Source organism: Lagopus leucura, unplaced genomic scaffold (genome assembly GCF_019238085.1).
Source record: "Lagopus leucura isolate 7727_CA_CO unplaced genomic scaffold, USGS_WTPT01 Super-Scaffold_100064, whole genome shotgun sequence".
Classification (NCBI taxonomy): domain Eukaryota; kingdom Metazoa; phylum Chordata; class Aves; order Galliformes; family Phasianidae; genus Lagopus; species Lagopus leucura.
In genome coordinates this window covers 243780-270042 of record NW_024962308.1, presented here as the reverse complement: position 1 = coordinate 270042, position 26263 = coordinate 243780, and the positions used below count along the sequence as shown (strand labels likewise).

Genomic DNA, 26263 nt, shown 5'->3' with positions numbered 1-26263 from the left:
CACTTGAGAGTATAATAACGCTCTATTCCAAACAGGACAGCTACCTGTTGAAACAGAGGTGTGCTCCACACAAGTCAGCATTCTGCTTTAGAAACAGGACACTGAAAGAAAGATGCAAATTCCTGCTTGTGGACACTTTCACATGATAATGTACTTACAATGGCAGCATCTAGCTCTTGTCCTAGCAGCCAAATTATTTCATCTGAATGAAGACTCTAAAATTACTTTCTCAGGAGTCACTAAAATTGTTCCTATGAGCAAACACAGAAGCTGTCAAGCAACAAGGAACAGCAGCAGCTTAGCAGAAGATAAAAGGCCATGCACTAAATGGGACCGACTGCAACAACTCTGCTTTGAACAAGAGTAGTAGAGACATGAACACCCAATGATTACTGCTTCTATCCTTGTGGATTATGAAATGTCTTGTCATCTGCTGAAGCATGAGCTATGTTTTCCTTCCCACGTGGCAGTGAGTCCCCCTGGTGCCCTCAGTAGGAAAATGGATACTCACGGACAATGCACTGGTTCCCTCCAGGCAGCGTTTTCCAGCCAGGGCAGCAGTACGAGTGGAACCTTGAGCCACACACATTGGGTCTGAAAATTAAAAACAATTTTTTCCTGTTTCTGAAGAGTGCCACTGGACATTCTGTACATATTATTGGTGCATGAGAACAGTTGAATAGTCTATTAAACGCCATTTTTTCCGCCAAAATCCACTCCCTCACTCCAAGCTTAAATAAGTCTCATTTAATTCCCACCGAATGGAGTCACCATACAAAATTTTAATAGCTGACTTCTGACCTCCCTGTTCAGAAAGCCCCAATTAGCTACACATTTGTGCAAAGGGGACGGAGGGAGAAATGACTGCCATCATTTCAGCTACAATGCACTGTGCTAGGGTCATGGAGCTCAAAGCTCATGCTGCACAGAAAGACTGGCTTTCTGTTCCTCTGATGACTTGCACAAAATGTATGGTTGTTAACACCCTGTGTCATCAACAGTGAAATCTAGGTTGGGGATTAATGGCCAAGTGTCATGGCAGAGCTCTTCTATGATCTACTGGGGAGAATGATTTGCCTAGAGCAGATCTGGAAGTTTCTCACATCAGTAAGAGAGAGGGACCTGAGCAGAGACAAGCATGAGAGCAAGTCTGGCCCCATCCTGGTCCTCTGAGGGAGAGGCCACTGAAGATCTAAAACCCAAACTACTTCTCTTCCTTAGACCCAACACAGCTAGTCCATGTGTGGTTGGAGGCAGTATGTGGTGTGGACAGTACCTGTGCATGTGGGGACTGCTGGATCTTGGAGCAGAATCAACATGTCAGGTGAGGTGCTGTGCTGAGCTGACCAGAACAGCAGTGACTCAAGGTCCCACAGGCGGGCTGGTGGGCATGATGGACTCCAGAGAGGGATGCTGAGTGAAAGCTTGGCTGAGTAGGACAAGTAGAAATGCATGCCAAGTTAAAAGCATGTGGAGGCCAGAAGAGAGACCTGTGGTACAGACACAGGTGTGACCGGTTCTAACCCTATCTAAGTATGGATCAATTGTATCTGGTGTCAGCGTCCCTGAGGAGTAGGAAGAAGGAAAGTGTCCAAGGAAAGTGCCTCTCCCAAACTGAGACGCATAAAGGAAACTCAGGTGCTGCCTGAAGCGCATCAGGCTGGCAGGAGAGGGCAGGCCCAAAGGATGGCAGCTACCTATGTAACTAAGCAACTCTACACCTGCACGGGGTATGGAGATGCTCCACCCCCTGCATGGGGCCTAAATGTCCTTACACATTTTTTTTCTGCAGATTGCTCATGGAGTGATTTGTTCGCAGCAGCCATAGTAGCTGAAAACAGACCTACTCTTGTGACTCCAGGCTGTCAGACAATGTAAAATCTGAGCTCCAGATGCCTAGCGTGACCCTCTTAAGATGACATGGAGGAGTGAAGAACTGAGGCACAGTCAGGTCTACTCTGATAAGGCAGAGCATGCAGGTAGGATCCTAGGTAAGGAATGGGGCCATAGCCACAAAGTTAGACACAGTTCAAGATCTTTTCACACGGGAACAGAGGCTCCTAGATACCAAACAACCCCCAAAACCACAGGCAAGTGAAGTCTTCATCATCAGAACAGAGCAAGGGCAGCTGTTCCTTGTGCATATAACTCATCAGTGCTGCATATGCTCAGTGTGGACAAAGTCTTGCTCTTTTATTCTGAGCGGCAAACATATGTGCATTCCGAACTGCCAACCAGACAAGCTGGCCATAGCTTCTTCATCTTCAAATGTTTTTTGTCAGTTTAAGCAATGACACATAGCAAAGAAGACATGAAACCCAACCCAAACATATACTTCAGCTTGGTATCTACACCACGCTGTGCCATGCTACACATCCACAAATGAACTAGCAGACTTCCCCAGAAAGTCTCCCAAAAGAAAACATGAAATCCACAAACTCACGCGACGCCCATACTCCGTGACTTTGTCAGTGTGGAGTCATGAGAATGCAGCCCCTTGCAAGATCTCTAACAAAGGACCGAACACTTGGGGGAAGCCAGTAAACAGGTAAGTAGAGAGTTCATCCAGACCCTGCAACTGTTGAGGGATCATGACTTTTAGAGAATGAGAATTTGAGCTAAAATCACTACTGAAAGATGTTCTGTGGCAGAATACCAGTAAGAAGCAGTCCTCCCTGTTAAGGCTGCTTTATTTGGGATCTGAATTCATCTAGTTTATACTTTCAGCTACGGGATCTTGTTCTGTATTTCACTGCTGGATTTATTAATGAAGTCTCTTCCACTTATAGACCTATGCATGCTCTAACATCACCATGGTCATTTAATCAGGATATTGCCCCAGATTTATACTGTTTGGCATCGATCATACATTCTCATTTGAATTAATCAAGCTTTATGTCAACCAATTCGGTAGTTTGCTTGGGGGTGGTGATTGACAATTAATAGCTACCATCATCATTGCACAGAGATGGTGGTGTGATCAAATCACACTAGGCAGCTTCTGCTATGCAGTTCAGAATGATTCTGAAACACCAAAGTTTGAACATCAGGAAACACTTCATCACTGTGACAGCGACAGAACATTGGAGCAGGCTGACCACAGCCTCCATCCTTGGAGGTCTTCAGAAGCCATCCAGACATGGTCCTCTGGGCACCCTGCTCCGGGTGACCGTTCTTGAGCAGGGGTTGGATTGAGATCCCTTCCAACCTCAACTGTTTCATGATTCCATGATTCTACGTTCCCTACTGTTCCCCGCAATCCATTTCACTGTGAAATACACTTTCATAACTACATATATATCTAATCTACTGGTAGAAATACCTCTAGCTAAGCTGTGCCTCAGCACAGGAGCAAACGTACGGATGCGGCTGAGTGGAGCAACACCAAAATCTGATTTTTAAAAACTATAAAAGCATTGGTTGCTTTATTTTTTTGATTTTCGTTCTGGAAACAAGTCTATTCACCTCAGCTAGACCAGCGAGTTCATTTCATTTTCCAGATAACAGTCTCTTCTCGTTTCCCTAGTGCTCTGTAACAGCTCTGCTGCTGGTCTGTGTTGCTGCAGATGGCAGCTGTGAGGAAATCACATCTGAGAACAAACCCTAGTTTGTCCTTTTTCAGAGTCTTGGCTGAGAGCAGCCTTCAGCCTGGACATGGTCCTTTCCAGTACTTTTCATGAGATTACTACTTTAAAACCAGAATTGGAACACCTACATTTAAAGCCCGGAACAGAAATGCCTTCATTGCTCATATTTCATTGTTCCAGCAAACTGCACAACTGAACCTTCACCTCCTACCAAAACCAAAATGCTGTCAAACCCCTGCGTAGATTGTATATGCTTTGGATACATTTAGAAGAAAAAAGTGACCTTAATAGATAAAAGGATTTCAAGATCTAAAATAAGAATCTGAGCATCTGCTTCCACTTCTCATGGAAGCCAGAGGACCCTGCACGCCAATATGCTCCTTGAAGTGACTCAGTGAGAAAGCACAGAAAAAATGAAATACCAAGGACAGCTTTCAGGAAAAAATTAGCAGCTTAGTATTACCAGTCACCTTGCAGGAGCAACACTAAGAACACTGCCTCTCTAGCTGTTCCTGAATGTGTTAAGCAACTCAAACAACGATCTCAATTAGTCTCTGGATGGATCTGGTTTGTTCTCACAAAGGCCAGGCTGATGTTGTTTATTGCACCGCCTGCACAGCATCACCCAGCTGAGTACAGACGTCTGTGCTGTTTTCCTTGTACCAAATCACTGCTGAGAAATATTATGCATTGCTCCTGATGTGAATTTAGATAGCAAACTGGACCCTCCAGTATTCTGCCACGAGCAAAGAAAACACGTAAGATACATATTGTCTCAAGCTACATACTGTCTCAGCATCCTTTCATTGCTTCAGAACAGCATCCCAAACACTGCCTGTGGCCTTATAGATGTTGTGACTGTGCCTCTACCTTCCTCCCATGCCATTTAGTGCTTACTGCAAAGCTTCTCTTGCTAGTTCGTCCTCAGATCCTGAGGTCTCACAAAATCACAGAATGGCCAGGGTTGGAAGGGACCTCAAGGATATGAACCTCCGACCCCCACTGCCACAGGCAGGGCCACCAACCTCCACATTTAATACTAGACCAGGCTGCCCAGGGCCCCATCCAGCCTGGCCTTGAACACCTCCAGGGATGGACGGGGCATCACAGCCTTTCTGGGCAGCTGTTCCAGCACCTCACTGCTCTCACAGCACAGAACTTCCCCCTGACATCCAACCTCAATCTTCCTTCTCTCAACTTCAAACCATTTCCCCTTGTCCTGCTGTTATCTATCCTTTCAAAGAGTTGATTCCCCTCCTGTTTGTAGGCTCCCTACTGCAGGCACTGCAGGTACTGCAGGCTGCAATGAGGTCACCCCACAGCCTTCTTTTCTCCAGGCTGAACTCATTCTGCCTTCACAGGGAGGTGCTGCAGCCCCCTGATCATCTTCGTGGCTTCTCTGGACCCTCTCCAAAAGGTCTCTGTCTTTCTTGTACTGGAGGCTCCAGACCTGGACACAGTGCTGCAGATGGAGCCTCACAAGATCAGAGCAGAGGGACGATCATCCCCCTGTCCCTGCTGGCCAGTTCTCTGCTGATGGAGCCCAGGAAAATTACATTCCAGCAGGTGTGCCATCATTCTACACCACTCTATGTTTTCCTGAACTTATCCTTGTTTTTTTCCTGGAAGTTTTGCCTGAGCAGTGGGGATTTTTGAAGGTTTTCTTCCTCTGGTTTCCAATCCCAAAGTTCTGTAGGGGAGGCAGGAGCTCCTGGGATGGCTGGGCACCCTGAGAAAACAGCCAATCTCAGTAGCACCATATAGGGTCCATCTCCCAGGTTCCAGTCTGTATTCTGGCAAGAACTTGTAGTTGTTTGAAGCAACAGACCTATGGCTGAGAGAGACTAGTGTGTTTCAGAATACTCAGAATAAGCCACTCAGGCATACATGAGTTTTCCACCTTCAGCATGACTGCAGACATGTTCAGTAAATACTGGGAAAGAGAAAACATGCAGTAATCATGAAGCATGCATACAACATACGTGCATAAAACACACACTAAACATCAAGAAGACAGCAGATGCATAGCAGTCTTACACTGGACACAAAATAGACACAGAGAAACACAACATGTGCACAGTAGTCACAATGAAGATGTGCAGTGCACATCCAGCAAATGTACAGCAGAAGCACAGCAGACACAAAACAGGGACATGGAGAAGTGCAGCACATATGCAGGACATAACCAGCACACGTGCAGCAGACAAACAGCAGATATATGGCAGACGTGTGGCAGAAATGCTGCAGGGACACCTTTCCAAGTGTAAGAAACAGGATGTTCTCCAAAGGGAAAATGCAACTAGGTAGAGTTTACAAGAATGACAAACCAGCCACTTTGGGCTGAGAATAAACTCTCAAAATCCCTCCATTGAATATCTCCATCAATAATGAAGACGGATTCTGATAGAACAAAGCTGGGAACAGTGGCTGACACTGCAAAGGGCTGTGCTGCCATTCAGTGAGAGCTGGATGGGATAGAGAGGGGCAGAGAGGAACACAATGAGCTTCAACAAGAGTGAGTGTAGGTAGGGTTGTGCTCCTGGGGATGAATAACTACGTGCAACAGTACAGACTGAGGGCTGCCCTACTGGAAGGGAGCTCTGCGGAGAAGGACCTGGGTGTCCGGGTAACCAAGAGGTGACCACGCACCAGCAGTGAGCTCTGGTGGCCAAGAAGCCAATGGGACCCTGGGGTGCATTGCACAGAGCGTGGCCAGCAGGGCAAGGGAGGTGCTGCTCCCCTCTGCTCTGCTCTGGGGAAGCACAGCTGGAGCACTGCGCCCAGTGCCGGGCTCCTCACTTCAAAAAAGACAGGAGCTTTGGAGGGCCACAAAGATGACTGAAGGCACGGAGCATCTTCAATGTGAAAAAAGGCTGAGAGCTGGGACTCTCCAGCCTGGAGAAGAGAAGGCTGAGGAGGGGAAATCTCATCACCGTTTTATATATCTCAAGCATGGGAGTCAAATTTTGAAGGTGGGCCAGACTCTTCAGTGGTGTGCTGCAACAGAATAAGATGCAATAGGCAAAAACTGAAACCAAGTTCCATACAAACACAAGGAAGAACTTTTTTACTGTGAGAGTGATGCAGCACAGGAACAGGCTGCCTGTAGAGGTGGTGGAGTCTACTTCTCTGGAGATATTCAAGACCTGTCTGGGCGCCTACCTGTGTGACCTCCTATAGGGAGCTGCTTTAGCAGGGGATTGGACTCAATGATCTCTTGAGGTGCCTTCCAACTCTGCAATTATGGGATTCTGTGGTGTTCCATGTAAAAGCAATCTTAGCTTCTGCTTTCCATGGTGGCTACAAGATGAGCAGCACAAATATTAAATGACTTTCTGTGCAAAGTTGTGCGCTGCTCTCCTTCTCAGTTCTGGTGTTCCCAGAGCACACAGTGACCTGTGCAGAAACTGGGGCAACTGCCTACATGTGCTGCATTCGCCTGGTGCTCTCTGGGAGCCTCCTTCACCAAACCCAAAATGCAAAATCAAAGTCTCTGCTATAACACTATCAAATGTGTTGTTACAATTGAAGGTGGAGAATAAATCTGTATTTTGACTTCAAATGGGCTTACTTTTTTTCCAAGAGGCTGGGCATCTGTTGCTTCTCTGTGATGAGCAGATAAAAGGGGACCCTGAATGCAGAATTGATTCTGCTGCCATGGATTTAAGTGCCCTGCAGATGGGGGAACATTCTGGGCTTCAGTTCCTGATTGCATTAGGTTGGAAAATGTACAAAGCCAGCCAGAACTGCCACTGATACTCAGCTGTAAATCTCAGTAGAAGCAGATACACATCTGTGGTCAGTATTAACTCGGAAGGCAGAGTTCACTCTGAGCAGACGGTGGTCTGCAAATCCTAAGTTTCAACTCTCAGGTCCTCAGGATAAAGAAAAGATGAATGGATGATCTTTAATGATATAGGACTCCTGATGCCATTTACAGACCATACGGTCACCAAACACCGCAGTTTGACTTGCCTCTGAATCTGTCTACTGGTCCCCATTTTCAACACGCAGACGTGAACAGTTATGCACAGAACGGAGCCATTGCTCTCAGCACACTCATGAGTTTGACACCCAGGCCTCAGTCTACTTCAAGCCTATGTGAAGGTTAAAGAATATTACATAGTTATTTTATCAGACAAAATACTAGGAGTTTTTGGATCAAAATCAGGGAAGGAAGAGAAATCCGGCATCAGCTTTGTAGACTAACACAGAAGAAAGTGGAAGTTGAATGAAATTCAACACAAGGCGTGGCAAGTGCCAACTGTGCAAAGGTAGAGATAAGAAATTTTCTTAAAGACAGTCAGCCAAGGATTTCATCAAACCCTGTGCAGAGATCCTGGCAGAGCTTCTGGGCACTCTGTTACACAGTAAGTTAAGCTACAAGTTCACCGCTGTTCCTTGAAGACTGAACCTTTACAAGCATGTGCTAAAAAATAGCAGAATTTCTAATCAAAACCTGGGGAGAATTCATTGAAGTTAATGGTGCCACAGAAACTACCTGGAGGGAGAACGAAATTGGATTCCAAAGCAAGACCTCAGTAAGGAGAACTGCATTTTATAGGAAAAAAATAACTTCATCAGCAAGTTGTGAAAAAAAATGCTTGTTGAAAGGAATAGCAGTTATCTTGATCCTGGAAAACACAAGCTGGCAATACACGTCCCTCTCAGCGAGAGGGTATAAATAAAAAGCATCTCATTTACTTGTTTGGACGACAGCAACCACTGCTCATAGTGAAATGCTCCAAGTAACAAGAAGGTGAAAGCTAGAGGAAAATTAATTCAAGTTCAGCAAATTTGCACACAACATCCTTATTATAACTGGTAATTGAAACCCATAGATATTTCAGAGTCCTAAATTAAGAATAAGGAGATTTTTTTAGCTCTCCTCATTTCAGCTTTACCTCTTCGGTAGCCAGTAGTAGCAAGGGGGTCTTATCCAGACATGATGCAGTCCTGGAGAGACATAACTATAATGCTGAGACAGCGCTAATAGCCTTGTGACTTTTCCTTTGGGTATCAGAGCCGTGGAGGCAACAGAGCCTGTGCAGACAAGGAAAAGGCTAAAGAGATGTTAAAGAGAACCATTTTAATAAAAATTAATATGGATTAAAGGATGATGCTAAGAAAGGACAGAGGGAAGAGTAATGCTGCCCATAGTATCTTCTTTGTTCACTTTAAATAAACAATAGGATTACAGAGATAAGCATGAATTTCAATTGATGGCACCAAGTCCTGCCTGCTGGCAGTGACTACATCCGAGAACTGGGAAAGCAAGCACTAAAGCATGAGCAAGCACTGGGAGACAGTTTACACCACAAAAATGGCCACAGGCTCAGGATGCCAATCTCCTAGTGGGGACAGAACACAAGTGGCACCGGGCTGTTCCTGTTAACAGCCTGAGAACTACAGCCTAGAGCACTGAATTGTTGCCTACTAGTGATGCAAGCAGACGACAAGGGCTCCGTTTGCCAATTATTGTCAGATGCCTAGTGTGACCCCAGCAGAACTGTACTCATTGTAGTAGAGGAGGGCAGACAGCACAGCATGTGAAGTTTGGGCTAGGAATGTTTGACAGACTCAAGTCTGGCCAAAAACTAAGTACAGCTACCCTGAACTTCCTGCTTAACCCACAGCTATGTTCTCAACACACATGCATGTACGCAGATCTTTGCCCACTCCTTCAGCCTTAGCAGAACGAATGCCCAGTGTAAAGTCTGTCTTCTTCAGAAGGCTGTAATGGAAGGACTGCTTTGTGCAATGTCCCGCAAGTGGCACTTCTGCCACCCAGGAAGGCCCAAAGCTAATGAAGCCTTGGCTACATGTAATGTGTGCTTTCCAGACAGCAGGCGCAGCAGCCCAGGATTTGTCTCCCCTGTTGTGGGTAATCAGCGTGTCTCAGTTGTTGCTGGCTTTCAGAAGTGGTATTTCCATTCCTTAAATCAGAGGAAGACAGAAGTGAGTGAAAATTGGTGGACTGCCAGGGCTGGGGTAATTCTCAAAGCTGCTCTGGTCTGCACAGGGATTGCTCCCTGCTGCTCCAACATTCTCCTTGATGGCCTCACCATCTTTCCAGGAAAACAAATGATAATTTAAACCTTTGTAAATGGTTGTGAAAGACTTGTTATCTGCCCTGCGCTCACTGACTGTTGCACTACCAGTAACATCTCCATGGGTATCCCCTGGGCTACCACCAAAAGTGATGCTGCATTTCCAAAAGCACAATTGCACAGGGCTCCTATCGAAGCCAAAATCTCCCAGGAATGTGGTTATGGTGAAATTAAAGCAAAATCTGCTCTGCAGTACTGATATTTTCCCACATTTAATCCTAACACCTTTCCATGTAGCTGCAGAGCAATACCCATCCACTCTTAGATGATTTCATTTGTTCTTTACCCTCTGCAGATCACAGGACCTTCACAGGAAAAAAGGATCTTGGTCACTTTGTCTTGTTTGCCACAATGCTATCCATTGCTTGGCTTACTATCATCATTTTTAAATAGTCCTAAAGGACAGTTTTCAAAGATGACAGACTTCAGATCTCTCCAAACAGGGGATCTGAGCTTAAGATAAAGCTGAACAGAAGTTGTTCTCCAGATCCATAATGTAACTGAAGAAACAAACGCATTCAGCTTTCCAAGGTCAGGCCATGAACCATTTCCCTCCCTGACACAGCCTAAACCTTCTTCCTGCTGGGTGGACAGTGGGTCTTCAGGGGCAGCAGTGGAAGAAGTTCTTCCAGTTTTTATTTGTCTTCCAAAATTCATCTAAGAAATATTTATGGTGAAATCAAACCCCTTGGCAACAGATTCGGACAATTCTCAAAGCTTCTGTTTGTTCAGTTTTAGGAATGGCCATAGGCCATAATACCCTAGATATCTACAAACCATCTTGAGTTAGTCTTTGCTGTAAATTCACCAGCTCAGTGACAATTTAGCTAATTCCAGGCTGGTAAATATTTATTTGATATTGCAGAAAGAAAGGGCATCTGCTTTCCACAGATCATCTATTTTACTTATGAGACATGGAAACTCTTTTTAGAGTATTTGTCCTTGCAACTCATTTTCTTGTCATGGAGTTCATGCGTGTGCAAAGTCAAATAGGAGGAATTTGCATCAATACCATTACTGCATTCTCTAGTTGTATAAGATTGAAGCTTGTGGCTTTTCAAGGAAGATGATCTTGCCTCTTCGATGAATCATAGGAAATCTTTCCTATGATTCAGAATTCCTTCTGGTATTGATATTAGCCTGATTCTTTGTTGGGCTCCAGGGATCATCTCACACAATAAGTGGGAACACTACTGCAGGCAGTGGAGATCACTAGGGGGACAATAATTACTGCCAAATGTGATAGTGGTTTCTGTCCATGTATCTCTCCATCTACAGGGATTTGGGATTGTGTCACGGGGTGAGAATAAATCTGAAACCATGCTGACATTTGCATCCCTGGCCTCAGGCACAGCTAAGGATCTTGAGCGGAGTTCTTGACTTACCCAGTCCTTCATATGCACTGCAAGTACTTCTAGAGGTTTATTGGCTTTGTAAGCCTAGGACTGGGCTATCTGTACATTCACTGAATACTATCCCAAGTCTAGTCGATACATGTTCCTGTGATGGACAGTTTGAAAAGTAATTAAGAAGAGCAGTGCCACTAGAGAAGCCAGCTGTCTTTATCATCAATAAATACACAGAAGGAGAAATATATCAGGCAACCCCATTTAATGTAAGGATAGTGACTCCATCCCGAAAATGAGGTCCTTAACTGCTCCTACCAGAGAAATCATTCTCTTGTTCTGCAAAGCAGCATATCCTCTATTTAGCTTTTAGGAATAAGTTTGTCCCAGTGATGTCACTTATATTTGGTACTAAGAAACCAGTTTCAAAGGTGCAGAAATGCACCTTTAGTCTTTTTGATAACACCAGCACAAGTTACGCACTTTGAAAGAGACTTTATGCACTTTGAAAGAGCAATTATTCTGCTGGGTAAGACTGTAAGCATGAAAATAGTGACAATTCAGAACATTCTGAAGTTGCTTGCTGAGCAGAGCTACAGATCACTTTCCTATGGCTCTCAGCAATACCCAAACTGAGCCACCACCGTGTCAATGGGATGAGCCCAGGAAGGGGCTGCTTCATGCTGTGTCTGGCACAGTCAGCAAAGTTCTCTGCCCTGGGGTGACATGCATGGACCAAGACAGAAAAACCAGGCAGCTGACCATGCATGGGACCAGCCATGAAGGAGATGCTCATCTGTGACAACAGAACTATTTAAATCTGAGCTCACTGAAATCCCAGACTTACGATGTCCCATTCCCGCTGGAGACCATTATCTCTCTGGATCCTGGAGCTCCCCTTACTTCAGTTCCAGAAACCTCAATCCTACCTCCCAAAAAGTAGTTGTGAACTGGCACACAGCTTCTTCCTAAGCAAACTCTAGTGCTATCACTGAGCACTTCTCTCATCTGTGCTCCTTAACAATGCCAGACTGCCCTCTGCTTGAGCCCAGACCTAGCTGGGACTCGGAAGATCTCAACATTAGATCCACAGAGAGATGAAACTCTCAAGCACCTGAATTCAGCTGCCAAATAGACTCTAGCAACAGAACTGAGATAGCTCAGAGGTGACAGCACAGTCACTTAGTCCTGGAATGGGACCAACCTCCTGTTTGTTGAGCAACACAGAAATGATGGTATCCACTTAAAATGACCATGACAGAGACTGGAAGCTAACAGCTTGTTTGTGTTGCAGCTTCTTTTGAGGAGAATTTATTCTTCGAGCAAAGGATAGAAGAGAGGAGCCAGGAGATTTAATGAATTTTATAAAGGTGAGAGAGGATGCAGAGTAATGTGGGAAGGCTATGTAGAAGAAATTTTAGAGGAGAGAAATGGGGATGGAACATAGTGCCAAATAGCAGAGCAAATATGAAGAGCCATGGAAAGTTCTTAGGGCAAATGAAATTGTCCCTTGTGCATTGATTCTCAACTGCAGACATCTCTAAGGAAACAGGAGCTCTACGAAGAGGAGCAAGCATGCATCACTGCTCCTCCCCTCAGAACCAAGGACGGGCTACAGCCAGGAAACGTTGATTTAAGTGAAAAGAGACTATATTTTTCTTGGTTGTTTTAGTTAACAAAAGAAAGTCTTAATTTAAACAATTATTTTAATATCTGTTTTAATGTTTTAGTTATTTTTCCTAGAGAATGGATGATTAAACATAGCCTTGATGCTTAAATTAGGGAAGCACACAATATCAGAACATATACCTTACACATACCTTACAGGTAAGTAATTATGTAGCTTAAAATAAAGATATTCATGTTTACTATTTTCATTATTATATTAAAAAATGGTGAGAAAATAACATTTTTTTTCAGATGTCTCTTACACTTTTTAATACGTATTTAATTATCTTTGGGTTGAAATTGAAACAGCATTGAAATGCAACAACAAAACATTTATCAGAAATTCTTTGCCTTTAAAAGTAATTTATAAATTGAAGGAAGTGCTGTGATTCCAGAGATCTTCTTGGGTGAACTCTAAAAGGTATCTTCTGAAGGGTGAGATGGGATTTCTTGCTGCCAAATACAGCCTTCTCTGAGATTTTGAAATCAGTGCATCTCATCCTCTCAGTGTATGTTTGTATTCCTAAAGCAGTAGAAAAAAAACAAAATTCCTGTTTTGTAATTCCCAGACATTAAATTGATTTGGCTGAATAAAAAAGTGGGTTGCCTCAAATTTATGATGGACTCTGCCTGAGAAGGCTTCAGTGGGCCTTTATACTGTGTGCCAGAACTGCTCTGCTCCTAAGGCAATTTTCAACTTTGAATTTTGAATTTCAAAGTAATTAGGAGGGCAGCTCCTTGTGCTCTGGGAACAGCCCACTTGAAATACATTGCCGTTAGAGATTGCACACAAATGTCTCTAAGCCTCATTTCATCGAGGGTGGAGACAAACAGGAACAGGTTGCCCAAGGAGGCTGTGGATGCCCCATCCCTGCAGGCATTCAAGGCCAGGCTGGATGTGGCTCTGGGCAGCCTGGGCTGCTGGGTGGCAACTCTGCACACAGCAGGGGGGTCTAAACTACATGATAATTATGCTTCTTTTCAACCCAGGCCATTCTTTGATTCTATGATTCCTTTTTCCTGACGAGATGCAGCTAACTCAATACATGTGAGCATGAAAGCAATGGGGCAAGAGCCTGCAACAAGGGGAAGTCTCATCCTGAACCTCTGGATCTCCAGCTCAGGCTCAAAAACTCTCCCTCCACATCTCCATGTGATTCAGGAAGAGGACTTCGGACAGAGAGGGAAAGCCAACCTGAGAGGGCTGCCTGACTGCCACTGACACAACTGGCTCACACCAAAATAACCCCTTATGCTTACAATACAGTTCTTAGAATGGCCTGGGTTGCAAAGGACCACAACGCTCATCTAGTCCCAACCCCCTGCTGTGTGCAGGTCAACAACCAGCAGACCAGGCTGCCCAGAGCCACATCCAGCCTGGCCTTGAATGCCTGCAGAGATGGGGCATCCACAGCCTCCTTGGGCAACCTGTTCCAGTGCCTCACCACCCTCTGGGTGAAAACTTCCTCCTAATATCCAACCTGAACCTCCCCTGTCTCAGTTTAAAACCATTCCCCTTGTCCTATCAGTATCCACCCTCATAAACAGCCATTTCCCCTCCTGTTTATACGCTCCCTTGAAGTATTAGAAGGCAACAATGAGGTCTCCTTGGAGCCTTCTGTTCTCCAAGTTCTGCTGACCCAAGCTATGCAAAGCTGAGTGAAGGATATACACACCCTGCAAACTAACACTGCACACGTGCATGGTCAGTGTGCATACATGCATTCAAAAGCTGCACCTTGGCTATTTCTGGCATGCAACAGTAACCTCAGGTCACTGCAAATCGTTAGGAGGGCATTTTGCCAGAGCCCCAAAGCAGCAGTTATGAATCGTGGAGATCTATGAGCAGGCTGCTCTGTGTTCTAAGACAGCAGGTATTCCTCTCAAGACCTATGAGCTTAAATAGGCAGTATATACAGGGGAGAGAAAAGGCACCTTGAGAGAGTGCAGAACTATGCTCTTATTAATACACATTCATTTCCTTTTTACCTTACTTACAGCTGGGGAACACAAGTTTTATTTTGCTCGTGACAGTAATTACATCAAAAATTAGTCCTCCTCTCCTGCCAAAAAAACCCTGCGTCTCATTATTTTTTTCTTTAATGCGTTATCTCTGTTGTGAATTTGAAAGCGGACAAACGGAGCCAAAATTAATGATTTTACATTTTTAACGAGTTATTTCAAGTTGTCAAAACTTTCCTTTGTCTGCCAGCCTCTCTGTTTTGACATAAATGTTCTGATGTCTAAAAAAAAAACTCATCTCACTTACTTAAAGGGCATCAGTGGTTGATTGCTGTATGCTGGGAGTTTAGTTCCCATAATTTTCAGCACAACGAGCCACAAGATCCAAGATTCTCCCATTATTTTTCAGTTTCATAAAAGGAAAAGAAGAAAAACACAAAGAAAGCCTTGCTTTCACAAGACTGTATGCATCTACAGTTAAGGGCAAGTTCAAGACCAATAATGTTAACAACCTTTTTTTTTTGGCAATGTGTGTCCACTACATCTTTCATTACATGTATTTTCTTTGTCAGTAATTCTGTTTTTTCCCTTTATTCAGATCTTCAAGCATTTTGTATGAATGATGGTAGGGAAGTCTGCTCTTATTTGTGCAAATTTGCTTAAATCCTGAATGTTGGCAAGAAACCACAGAGTAGACTTTCCTTTGAAAGAGACTGAAAGTGCAACTGATTTCCAGGAACTGCACAACACTTTAATTTGGAAAGCGGCATTACTGACTCTCCCATCCTTCTTTTTTTTCTTTCACACATTTTGAAATTAACCAAACTTCAAACCCATTTCTTAAAAATTCTGAACAAGGCCCTGTATATACCACACTTTATGCCAGACAATCTTTTACCATGCCAATACTTGCCATAATGTTTCCTGCCAATAACAAAAGCAAACAGACGCTCAAGCTTAATCATTTAAATAATAATAATAATAACAATAAAATCAACACATAAAGAAAACTTAGGAATGAGAATCCTAAATCAGAAGCTGTTGCCTTATCACTGTTCCTTCTGTTGGTTGTAGTATTTCTCTTTTGGCTTTATGACAAAATATAAAGGTTTACATGTGTGGAGTACAAGGATCTGGATGCTGTCGAGATGTTCCCAAGGAAAGAGTGGAGCTCAGTGAAAGAAGCTCCAGCCGTACCTTTACTGAGGTGCCACACAGCAAACATATTGTCACTTAAACTCATTTTCATCAGGTCTTGGAGCTGAGAGATGGGAGAAAGCAAGAAAACTTCACTAGAATTTGGCCATGCTCTCCCCTGCCATGTTCTTCTCTGCTGCTACATGGAGATGCCCCAAAGCTGCCTCCTTGAAGATGGAGAGTCCTTTGTGCATGGGCATGCAATTCAGGGGCTTGTAAAGAAAACCCACTTGATGTGTGGACAGCCATAAGCAACACAGTTTCTTTTGAACAACAACTCTTTGGGTACATGCATGTAGTTTCTTTTGTTGAAATTGGTTAAATATCCCACAGATCTGCTTATTGAAGTGTTTCTACCACTCTGGTTCAGGGCTTTTATCAGGAACAACACACACTCAGTAGGTGGAGCCCGGCTGCACAAGCTGTAAAATTCAGAAATGGGACATTTTAGCTTTCATGCTTTTCAGCAGCCATGATTCCTGCTCAAAACAGGAATTCACTTTCAAGGGAATTTTCTACCACTTTGAGGTCAATAATTTTTTTTTTCTTAATAAAGACTCAAAGTTGAGCTTCTACATCTAAAGGACTCCGACTCTGGGACTTTGGGAAATCAACAGCTCACTAAACTTAGACGAGGGCTGGGATGGTAATGGTGCAAGAAAGATTTGCTGACTCCCATTTGAGCCAAATTCCTTTCCATAAAATCAATGAAAGTATTATCCTTAACCTTAGCAAAGGCAGAATCAGGCCCATGATCATGAAACACACAAACAAGTTGCTTTTTTCAAGGATCAGCACTTTATAAAGGCTTGTTTCCAATGAACGTCAAGTATCAGCGGGGAAAAAATTATAGTTGATTCTGATAAAAAAAAAATAAAAATCCTGGTTTTCGTCACACAGGGTATTTGTATATGGGCTGATATTTTTGCTGAGTAAATATGAGAGTTAATAATCCCCACTTACAGAACTGCAGATGCCACAAGACACGTGGGATTTGGCTGTGGTTTCACTGTGCTGTGCTCCTACCAGGACTCCAGGCTGATGCACACTGGGTTTTGCCTCTGAATGGGACAGCCCTGTGCTCTGCTCATCTCTGGATGCTCACTCCAGTTGGGCATCATCCTCTCCATAAGCATTCCAGCAGCAACACAAATTAGGAAAGCAGTGCCAGCAGTAATGCAAAACAGGGAGCCAGTGTGATGGTGAGATCCCATAATGCAAGGACAAGAGAGCTGATAACAGCTAATAATTACTGTACTAAGATGCTTGTGGAACTGCAATGTTAGGTATTAAGTCAGATTAAAGTGCTGCTGGAAATCATCTGCTCTGGGCACTTCTCAGTGAAGCTGGTCTACGCTGTGCCCAGCTCCCTCTGACATTAAACATCATCACAGTGTCAGCTGAAATGTACACGGCTGCCACAGCACACAATCACGGCCCGTAGCTCCCCCCACAAACACTGCACCTGAGCTTCAAAGCTGGGGTGAGTGGAGAGTTTAGCTTATCCACACCCCATCAATTCCTCCTGTCTTCTGCAGTCACAGTGCGTCCTTCCTCTCCATTCCCCACAACTCACTGAGATGCTTCTCTGTCATTTTGCATAGATCAGAGCAATAGAAGAGATGTGATATATGTCCTTCTTTCTGAAGCATTCCATCTTCATCCATCTTCTCAATTGCAGTGGCCATTTCCTAATTAATGGGCTTGACATAATTAGTTTTGTATAAAGTCAGGCTGTAGCTGAGCCTTTATTCTGACTTTAAAAAAATAGGCAGCCATGAACTTACAGGAAATCACACTGCCAGCAAACAGCTTAGCTGGCTGCAGACTAATCATCTTTTCTTTCCCCTTTGTTAAACACATTCTTGCTCTTGGAAACTGTTCAGTAGTTCATTAAACTAATAATCCTATTCAAATCCTACTTCACAAATGGATTTGTCAGTGCTGTTCCTCACAGGAGACAGTAATTCTAAATTGCCTCTACTTTAATGGGTTTAAAGACAGATTAAATCACAGCTTTGGCTGCGATTTATTGCTCCACATTATTTCATTATTTGCTATTTGTAGAGGCATTGGTGAATAATACACTTGTTTACTTGCATCTATTCCATTCTTTGCATTTGTTTCATACTTTCCCCTTATTAAAGAATATTGGGAAGGAAACAGAGCACTATTTTCTAATAGAACCACATCCAACCTGCATTTCAGCAGTGGTGACAGCAGCAGTGGGTCACCTCCACTGGAGCAGATTTGTACAAGCATGACATGCAGCTCTTGTTCATCGCTGGTGAAAATGCACAGCTAATGGTGCTGACTGTGCTGGAAAACAGTGTTTTGTAGCTGAGCATTTGCTCTATCAAATGGTGTTTTTGTGCTCTCTGCATCTTGTTTCAATGCAAATAAATAGGAGGCGTTATTACTTTTGAAGTGAGCCACATACTAATTGATGATGGCTTCGTATAAAGCCACTGGACACCAAAGCAGAGCAGATATCCAGCGCTGCTTGTGTTTACATAAGGCTTTCCTGGGAAACCCACGGGGAATTACTCGTACAGTAGGAATGTGTGCTACGTGCAGCAGCAGGAAGGAACACCAAACATGCCTGCATACTTGATTCCTCTAGAGTTGGTAAACATTCCCCATATGGCAAGTTGGAAAGAAGTGGAAGACACCTGGTCACACTTCTTTGTCCAGTTCAGCTGCGATCCTAATTTCCTGCCCAAATTTAAATCGAACAAAATGTAGAGATGGAGAAAATCCATAGTTCCATTCACTCAGGACAAAAAGAGGGGCACAATTAATTGGTAGAATAAGTATCACAGAATCATAGAATCATAAAATTGCTCAAGTTGGAAAAGACCTTCAAGATCATCAAGTCCAACCTCAGCCTAACCATACTTCCCTAAATCTAACAGCCCCCTGTTACATCACATCCCTGAGCACCACATCCAGATGTTTTTCAAACACATTCAGGGATGAAAGAACCAGCTCTAGCACGTTGAAGTTGATTGCTTTAAGTTCTCTCATGTATACATTTGTCTGTCATATTCCACTTTGGGAGCAAAAAACATTTCTGCCATGGACAAAATGATCTGCTCATTGCATGTTAATATTATAAAAGGCTTTTAAGATCTGGCAGGTATCAAGCATACTGTATAAAAGGAAAATAGATTTTATTAACTTGCACTGACAAAATGAATTCTTTCTATGAACAAGAAGTCAAAGATATGGACAGCTCTGAAGCCTCAAGTAGAAGGCTTCCACAAAAGAGAAGAGGAAGAAGAACTTAGGACTATGTGCTGTACCATCATCATTAGATCTGAGCGGAGACCCACAAAATCTTTTTGCCTCTTTCCTTCCGTTCAGTAGTGGTCTACAAATTTTTGAACGCTGTCACCAAAAATAGAGAGCAATCAGGCTGGGTTGGCAGCCCAGGTCTTACACAATCATCAGGCTGAGAAAGGGAAGCCACCAGTTGAACTCCACGTAATGCAGTTCAGCTTCATTGTATTTTAATTCTGAAAGTCTCAGAACTAAAGAAAGTCTTAGAAACAAAGATATCTCAAATGAAGGCTGAACTGAAATTTGTTTATCTCTCTGAAAAAAAAAGTTGTGGGTCTTGGAAAGCAAATTCCAAAGCAAATATTTGAAGTGCTGCCATAAACACTACTGAAATACACTACGGTTAAATATATTTAGAGGTTCAGATGTATGTTAGAGGTGTGGATTTATAGGACAGATGATTGCAGTAGTCAAGATATGCCACCTACATACCTACAGTATAAAATAACAATAAATTAAAATTAAAAAAAGAAAAAGGAGAGAGAGAAAAACTACCATGTAAACTTGCAGTAATAAAACTTACTGTTAATTCATTTATTCTGCTACTAAAGATTCTACTACTAATTCAATTATTCTGCTACTATCTCTGCCTGTGAGTAAACCAAACCTACAATTATGGCTTTTCTGATTGTCCCAAAGAAGGGTAATAAATGTGGTCAGACAGATCAGGGAAGATGCTCAACCACAAGTGCACCTCTCTACATTTGTTTCTAGACAAAACAGCACCAGGGACTAGCAGGGTTCTGGGAATCTACAAAAGCAGTGAGTCTGTAACTCTGCAGGGGATGGCTTTCGCTGGTTTACAGCCCCATCCACACCAGTACAGTTGGTGACATCTGTTGCTGTATTCTCAGCCCAGGAGAACACAACTTCAAACACCGTTCTGCAATAGATTTCTCATCTCAAGTGGTGTATCTACTTGTGAAAAAGGAGACTTTAAACAGACAGTTCATTGACGGGCTGGAAATCCTGAAGGAGAGATCGGGACACAGAACACGGGAGACTCTCAGGGTCACTTGACACAGAGCATGGGAAGTGCCTGAGGCACGAGCCCAGCCACTGTGCTTTGGCAGCGCTCCTTGCATTGCCCACCATCATTCTCTCAACAACAGACTGCCCTCCAAAGGGCCAAGAACAATGAATCTCCAGCTATCTTAATTTACGTTTGCTAAGATGTCTTTAAACAGATCTTGCATGTTCCCCAGTGGAGTTTTTCTCTTCCTACAGCAATTGCTTCAGAGGGCATTAGGAAAGCAGAGGGAAAACCAAAGAGCCAGTGGTGTGGTCCTTAGCTCTCAGCAGGGGATTTGGAGCCAGACACTTCAGGCCTGTTCCCGATCGTGCCTCAAACTTACTGTGTGGCCTTCAGTTGCTTACACAACAGATAATTTAGTATTTACTTCAGTGTTGGCCAACCAGTGTCTGGGGCTTCAGAGAAAAGTTTTCAGAAGTCATTTCTAACTTGGGAACTCAGGATCCATTTTTTAAAGCGTATGGCATTTGGATGCTTCAGGCCCACTGAAAGTCAGGAGAATTCAAGCTCTAAGTCATTTTTGAAAAGAGTCTGGTTACCGAAGTCCCTGAGTTTTGTAAGATCACTGGTTTCCAGTGACCTTCCCTGAGATCCTGTGAGGAATGGAAATATCACTTCTGTGCTCTGCTCTTCCTTCTTTCTCACAGGGCTGCACAAAATAGGATAACCAATGAACACATGAACTAACTCCATTTCTTTCTATCTGCATTGTGAAAACTGTGATCACCTCTAGCCCTGGACAGCCACAGTCTCTGGTCTGGCAGACTGTCATCTTATCCTCTGCAAGAAATATCCTTCAGCCCTTTAATCATAAAGGTTTGGAATGTTTTATCTGAATGGACTCAAAGATACCTGAAAGAATCACAGTAAAAGTCCTTCTAGATTTTACTGGGTGAGACACAGGGTAGCCCTGCTCTGTGATGGAGCTAACGGCTACTTTTTTCTGGTAGCTAGCTTTGAGCTAGGGGTTTGACCAAACCCTAGGACAGCTGTTGTCCATCATCTCCAAATCCACCATAGCAGAAGCAAGTGGCCATGCACTTTTGAATTCCATGAGCAAATGCTGCAAGCACCATGGCCCTGCCTGTTGCAGCTCAACTGCCAAGCTCTGGGTTCCAGCTCCAGCCCAAACATGCACATCTGATTGTCTGGGCTGAAAGCATGGCGCTCCATCCCATTCAAGAAGCATTTCCCAGCAAGTTCTGGAGGACTCTGGCACACTCCAAACTTTGCGCGTGTATCACGTTCTGCTCTGTTTCTGCCCACTAACACAGGAACTCTTTCCAAGAACTACAGCCAGGCAGACTTAAAATAACCCAGAATCAATTCTAGGGCCAGGAACCATCTTGAGAGCAAGCGAATACAGATGAGCTCCAGCACAAGCTTGAGAATTCTTTGCCTGAACCCTGTCTCCCTCCTCAAGTGGAAAATCCTCACGGATCCAGCTCTCATACCAATTTTTCCTCAGGTGGGGCCACAAGCCCCAGCTTTACTTTACAACAGATGACTTAGCGTGTACACTCACCCATTAGCAATGGTAGATAAAACAACTATCAGTGTAAAATCAGCCAACAGTATAACCCACATCAATTGGCAGCATGATAGAGGTAGCACACCCAGTCAATAACATCTTCCCTGGTGATAGAAAGACCAGCCAGAGCCATCCCTCCAGGTAAATGCCCAAGACTCCTCCCACCTGCAGGCAAGATGTTGATGACTCCTCACAGTACTCATGCATGAACCCGAAATTGCTGTGACCCACTGATCAATGCAGAAGAGTTCATTGCACAGCACTCTATTCACACAGCAGCCTGGGTTCTGTGTCTGCAGAGCAGATTCCCTCCTGAGCTCAACGAAAGGGCAGAAAAGCAATTCTGTAGACATGTTACTATGAGCTATAATAATAAACCAAGTTCTGCTTTATAAAATAGAAGTGAACATTAAACGTACCCTCGTAAAGTGTCTTGGCCTCTTCTTCTCACTCTGTTTGCTGGCTGTCTTTCCTCATAGCCTGCAAATCTGTCTGTCTGCAAGTCCCCTTCATATTGACCCTGGGCTTGTTCCACATACAAAACTGCTGTACATCCCAGCATGAACCTGGCCAGCCACAATACCCCCATGATGGCACAGATTCCACGGTTCCTGGCTGCCCTGAAATCTTCTTCCAGCTGGAGGGTCCCTGCTGCCTTGGTGGAGAATGGATTTTGCCAGCAGCCTTTAAGTGCCAAGGTGCCTTCCTGCCGTTCACTTCTAGAATCAAAGACAGAAGAAAGAGAAACAAGCAAGTGTTCTCAAGAGCTTCCACGTTTTTAAAATGACTGTTCACCCCAGACTGCCCCTTCCCAGAGTTAATACAGTGAGGTCATACAGTCACACTGAGTGTGGCTCCTTGTACATACAGCCAACATGCTCACAATGTCATTTCCCACCATATCATTGCCAAAGCCCTCCTTTCCCAAGAGGTCGGAACCAAATGATCTCTAAAACTCATTATTCTACCTTTGCATCCATTTTCCTGCCTTTCTGGTAGGGAAATGAAGAGTAACCATAGAGCAATCTGTCCTAGAACCCCCTGGTATCAGGTTGTGCTACTGAATTCAGCACGGTAGGTGAGTTCAGAGGAGCAATATGAGATGCAGAGCTATGAAGCAAGAAGAGACCAGGGATCAACTTCCCAGGCCCCACTATATTGTATTCTAGCCAGGCCAGGGCATGGAATAAAGATCAGTCACTTGAAAACTACCTCCAGGTACTTGGTATTTTGAGCAGTCAGAGCGAATGGTAGAAAACACATCAAAGGAGCACGTATGTCAGTGCTGAGGTAGGCAAATGGGTCATTGCAGGCTGGAGTGAGATGTAATATTGTTGTCTGAGGCTAGAGGATGAAGACAGTGCATTCAGCTAAGCCTGGTTTCCATGATGGTGAAGTGACAGAGAAAAAGGCGGAGGGCTGGGCATGCTGGGAGGTGTGTAGGAGCAAAGCCCATGGCTGCCAACACGCCTCGTGGTGAGCACAGCAGGACCAGCTCTTCTGGGCTACAGGCTTGCACCTGAGCACACGCATCGGGCAGGGCCCACCGCCAGGGTTTTGCCCTGAATCACACCAAAGCAGCCCCAAGAGATTTTCTGCCCCATGCAAGCCTGTGAGGACCAGTCCTGACGACCGGAGCCATGCTTTTTCCCCTGGGGTGCAGTGACGGGGGAGACACGAGCTCCTGTGGGCAGCTGAGGACGCTGCCCTGGGCCAGGGTGCAGTGCTGGGGAATGAGCCCCGCGGGGCGGGCGGAGGTCACCTCCTGCCAGGGGCACCGAGGTTACGAGGCACAACGGCCTCCGGAGCGGCTCTGTTTCAGTCCTTGCCGTCATCTGAGTCTGATGCGGCTCCGACAGCACAGGAGAACGCCTGGGGCGCAGCTCCGCACGGCTCAGCCCCTGGAGGACAGCTTTCGGCCTCGGGGCCGCCCCAGCGCCGTGAGCGCGGCCCAGGCCTCGCCGCGAGGAGCGGGCGGGGCGGCGAGGCGGGGTCGGGGCGAGCGAAGAGAGGCGTGGGGCTGCGCGGAAGCACGGCCGAGATCCCCAGACTGCGCCCCCCGATCCTACGCCTCCGTATTCCTGCCCCAGCCCGCGCTGCCCCTCCCATTCCCCGCATCTCCCGGCCCCGCGCTGGCACGTCCAAATGAGCGCTCGGCTTCTCCGTTTCCCACCCCCACGCTCCGGGGTCGGGGTCCCTTCCTTCCTCCTCCCGGCCGGGGCAGGGCCGGCAGGCAGCTCTCCCCTCCGGATTCCGACGTGTGCTTCTCCAGGGAGGGGTCCCACCGGCCTCCCTTCTCCACCCAGAGTGGAAATATCTCGGAGGGACGGGGCCCCTCGACTCCCCCTGCCCGTCCCCCAGCTGTCCCACAGCAGCACGTTCCTGCTCCAGCCCAGTCCCACAGCAGGCACAGTCAGCCCAGACAAGGCAGAGTGAGCCTGAACTAATAAAGTAACAACAAAAACAAAACCAAAAAACACACACGCGCGCACACACGCACACACACACACACACACACACACACAAAAAAAAAAAAAAAAAAAAAAAAAAAAAAAACACAAAAGAACACCCAAAATAACAGTAATAATAATATAATAAACCCTCCCAGCTTCAGAGCAATGTCCTAGCTGGGAATCTCAGCTCTTGAGGGCATGCATTTTTCAGGCTCTTAATATTTCAAATGCAGTGAATGAGAAAGACGGAGTGGGAAGGAAAAGGCAGGGCTGGGAGCAGAGGCAGAGACAAAGAAACGGCCCTTCCTGCAGCAGCCCTGCGAGCTCTGCTGCTGCCTTGCTGCACATGCCTGTGCCGAAGGCTGGGATGTGATTATCTTCAGCAGGACAAAAGGGAGAGCGTTTACTTTTCTCCCAGAGCTCTATAGGTGGCACACACATGGAAAAGAAGTCATAAAAAACCCACATTTTTTACACTTCGAGAGATTTCCAGCTTTCATGCAGAAACTTAAAATGAAGGAACTCCATTTCCTCACAGAGAACTGAGAAGCATGACAAATGATCGATACATAGGCACGTACCATGAGAGCATTAACACAGTCCTTACTGAGAGTAAGGAAGAGTCATTTTACACCATAAAAAGAGAATTTTAAGAAAGGCTCAAAAGTTACTTTGAGCTCTGAGAAATTCCATCAAGAGCCACTTGTAAGAATTGCACTGACAAAGCAAAGAGAGAATCAATCACTAAATCAGACTTAAAACTTAGCTGCAAGTTTGGAAGGAATCGGGAAAGACATCTCAAAAAGCCATGTCTCTGAGTGTGCAAATTAAATTAACCCCCCGAAAAATGTGCAAAACAGTAAAATACAGCTAGGCAAACAAAGAATTGCGATTACAGATAGAAAGAAATCAGATCTTAGCTACGCAGGTCTGGATTTAGTCTGAAACTGTTTTAAATACCTTTACGTCCTGGAACTGGTGATGTGCCCAGAGCTCCTTTGTTTAGTGGAGATCTGGGCAGAAAAGAAGGGAATAAAACCCTCACCCTTGAAGGAGAGAAGAAAAGGTACAGCCTAATCCAAATTGAGCAGGGGGAGGGCCTTGCGGCGGAGGAAGGGGTGCAGGAGGAGTGGGAGTAGCAGGAGGACAACCCTACCGCATTCTTGAGCCAAAAGTTTTTAACTTCAAGGAGGGGCTGAGGAGGGGGGGGGAGGTTGGATTCGGCGTTTGCATGCAGACGTGGTTATCACCTAGCCGTTCCTCGTGAGCGCAAGGCTCCTTGGCTCACTTAATTAGTGAGTGCTTTCAGTTCAGCTGGACGAAGTGACTCCTTGTCCCAAATTTGGGCTGGAGCTGCAGGAGGTAGGGGGGCATTAGTAACAGTGACTTCACATCAAAAGGTTTGGTAAAGAAAAAGAAAAAAAAATCATTTTCAATTTGGGACTGGTTCTTCATCTCATTTTTGAAAAGCGATCGTGTGCTAAAGGCGAGCAGAAAAAATAAAAAGGTTTCAAGTAAAACAATTTTCTTGCTGATCGTTCTCTTGTACAGCTAATATAAAATGAGGCAAGACAGGGGACTTGAAGGATTGATGACACAGCCTAGGACCTTCACACTCAGAATTTACCTTGGCTCCAAAAGAGAAATTCTTTGAAGTTACAAGCACTTCCTCAAGGTTAATAAATAATAAATGTACGACAACCTTTGTTTGAATGTCAGATCTGAGTCTAATTCTGCTCTTTGGCTCTGTGCAAAAATAATTTCTCTGCCTCTTATTTAGGAGCCATTACTGATGTCTTTTCTTTATACAGAAAATACAATGCACATGTTCCTCCTCCTCTTTGAACTGCCTCTGCTCCGTGCTGCTGCACACCATCAGAAGGAAGCGCAGTCCCCACGCGTGGATGGCCAAAGTCTCCCGGGAAACCTCAAATCGAGCTGTTTGTTGGGCCAAAGATGTTCAGGTAAGTCTGCACCAAGCGGACCCCAAAAGGCTGTGCACAGCACGCGCGTCAGGGAGCTTCGCATTGTCCT

General features: G+C 44.9%; 1 protein-coding gene across 1 annotated transcript in view; it reads right to left on the bottom strand.

Annotated features, from left to right (window-relative positions):
• The window catches only part of LOC122188504 (fibrillin-2-like), a 126750-nt gene extending 101288 nt beyond the window's left edge, over positions 1 to 25462 (bottom strand). The window contains 5 exon segments of the mRNA XM_042886862.1: positions 512 to 594; positions 22196 to 22492; positions 24637 to 24640; positions 25190 to 25432; positions 25435 to 25462. Coding sequence (XP_042742796.1) covers positions 512 to 594; positions 22196 to 22492; positions 24637 to 24640; positions 25190 to 25432; positions 25435 to 25462 — 655 coding nt within the window.
• Between the last annotated feature and the right edge of the window lie 801 nt (positions 25463 to 26263).